The sequence below is a fragment of the Olea europaea genome, unplaced genomic scaffold (genome assembly GCF_002742605.1).
Source record: "Olea europaea var. sylvestris unplaced genomic scaffold, O_europaea_v1 scaffold16383, whole genome shotgun sequence".
NCBI lineage: Eukaryota > Viridiplantae > Streptophyta > Magnoliopsida > Lamiales > Oleaceae > Olea > Olea europaea.
This window is the reverse complement of record NW_019234034.1, coordinates 1-2,420: the sequence shown is the minus strand read 5'-3', so window position 1 is coordinate 2,420 and position 2,420 is coordinate 1. Positions and strand designations below refer to the sequence as shown.

Genomic DNA, 2,420 nt, shown 5'->3' with positions numbered 1-2,420 from the left:
AATCTTAAAAAAGTTGTTTACTAACTTGATATGGTAAATCAAATACTATTTTTTTAGTCACGGTATAAATTAAAATAAGGTTACTTTAAGTGTAAGTTAATGATTAAATTAGAATAAATGAATCTTATTTTTATTTTAAAAGTAAAATAAAATTTGGTTTTGAGGACTGCATAAACGCGTGTTAAAACAGTAGCCACCAAAATAACCCTAAAGGGTATATATCCTCATTGACAAATTCCTTTCTCTTTCTACACAAAACTCTTCGCCGAATCCGAGACACAGCAATGCCAATTTTTGCGTATTCTACGTACGAAGATATACCAACAGTACGCTCGCCTTTTCTTTTTCTCTCAATTTTTGCTCAATATTGTTTTAATCTGCTGGATCTAATTTCTATTTTTATTTATTTATTTTTTTTTTGTGTTTTCAGTTGGATGATGTGAAACGTGAAATTACCAGCATCGTGGGGCTTCGAGAAGTCAAGGTTCAATTGGAGAAAATTGTTGATAAAATAATCTCTGCAGAACATGATGCCAGTTACAGTTTTCGAGTTGTTCCTCCCAAGCCCTTTCATATGGTGTTCATAGGAAACGCTGGAACCGGTATACTCTATAAAAACCTAATTGACAGTCATCTCAATTCGTCAATACGTATGATAATTGGTTTTAGTGGTTTTTAACATAACTGGTTATGCGTAAATTAGGGGTTTTATTTTTTCTGGAATAAGTTTTAAGAGCAATCTGCAATTCTGTATAAGCAAGTTCCAGAATAGTGGAAATAGTCGTTAAGGTATAGTAAACGGGGAAAATCAATTGTTTTTTTCGTGGTTTATTTACAAGTTTAGAATCCCAGGCTGCAAATAGAGCTTGATACTACTTTTACCTTCTGTTAAAAAAATAAAAATTTGAAAAGTAGTTCAGGGTTATAGGTATACATAACCCGTTTGGTCCCCATTATTCTAATTAAAAAATTTTGAAAGAGGTTTTTTTTTTTTTTTGGAAGAATGTGTGGTTGAAAAAGAATGAAAAGTTTTCGATTTATTTTTAATATTATTTCATGGAAGATTGTGTGGTTGAAAATAAGATAGAGAAAATTATAATTTGAAATAATGGGAGCCAAACAGGATTAATCCCCAATTTTCTAGTGCAGCTTTTAATTATTTGAGTATGATGGTAGTTCTGGTCATTATTTCATTGAAACTGTTTTACTACTCACCCATATTTGAAAAAGATCACCTATTCATCACTCATATAAATTCTATCCATCCACATGGACAAAAAGTCCATGTAGACAGATGGAAATCCTACATGGCATTGATGGAGTTCACATGGATGGATGAAATTGGTATGGGCGATGGATTGGTAATTTTTTTGGAAAATGAGTGAGTAGTCAATAACTTTTTATTTTTTTAATTTTGGGTGGGTAAGTAGTAACCTAATATTTGAAGACGCTATATTTTTACCCATATTTTAAAAAGTTTATCCATCTATTACTCGTATCAATTTCATCCGCCCATGTGGACGGATGGAAATCCTATGATTGAGTAAAAATGGAATTTATGTGTGTGATGGACAGGTAACATTTTTCAAATATGATTGAGCAGTGAGTAACTTTTTAAATTTGGGTGAGCAAGCAATAACCTAGGGTAAGTTTTGTAAGTATTAATTTAATTAACTCGTTCAACTGCCATGGATGGTAATCAGACTTCATGGACCTAAAAAGTAGTAGATTCGAATAAAAAGTTACAGAACTCCTATATTCCTTACATCCAGTTGAAGTTAATGATAAGATATAACACCGCTGCGCATTGGCTGGAGGAGCAACGAACCAGAGAAACCTGAAGATCATAACAAGGCAAATCTCTGAACTTCTCGACGTAATTCTTCTATCATTCGGACTCAATTGCCATGAAATGGTAAATTGATATGGTTGTCAACCTTCCAGTCGTAAATAGGTTTCCCAAAAAATCGTCAGGAAAATTGAAGAAACGGCCGTATGACATAGGATGAAAAATTAAATCTTAGTGAAAAGGAATCTGAATATCTTCTTAGATACTGACTGATTGGAATGTTTCCTTTTGTACTTTATATTTTTGCTGCACGCTGTCCAGTATATGTTCTAGTACCGAAGCTAACTTGAGATATTTTATGTTGATGATCTACAGGAAAATCGACAGTTGCTCGAATTCTTGGAAAATTGTTTTATTTGTCTGGATCTTTACCATCTTATAACGTAATTGAAACAGGACTAAGGGGAAAGGTTTGTTCCTTGTAAATTACATTGAAAAATTATACTGTACTGTAGAAACCCTGTTTGGCTAAGTTCTAAAAAAAAAATAATAATAATATGTTAAGTAACTTTTTGTTATGTTACTCTTTTCTTACTTTTAAGTGAAAAAATGTACTTAATTTGAAAGTAAC

General features: G+C 32.0%; 1 protein-coding gene across 1 annotated transcript; it reads left to right on the top strand.

The window, feature by feature from the left end:
• Positions 1 to 178: 178 nt before the first annotated feature.
• LOC111377322 (stage V sporulation protein K-like) lies at positions 179 to 2,334 on the top strand. Its single transcript, XM_023000399.1, has 3 exons — positions 179 to 326; positions 431 to 602; positions 2,165 to 2,334. The coding sequence occupies exons 1-3, from the start codon at positions 285 to 287 to the stop codon at positions 2,272 to 2,274; spliced, it is 324 nt and encodes a 107-aa protein (XP_022856167.1). The 5' UTR covers positions 179 to 284; the 3' UTR covers positions 2,275 to 2,334.
• The last annotated feature ends 86 nt before the right edge of the window (positions 2,335 to 2,420 follow it).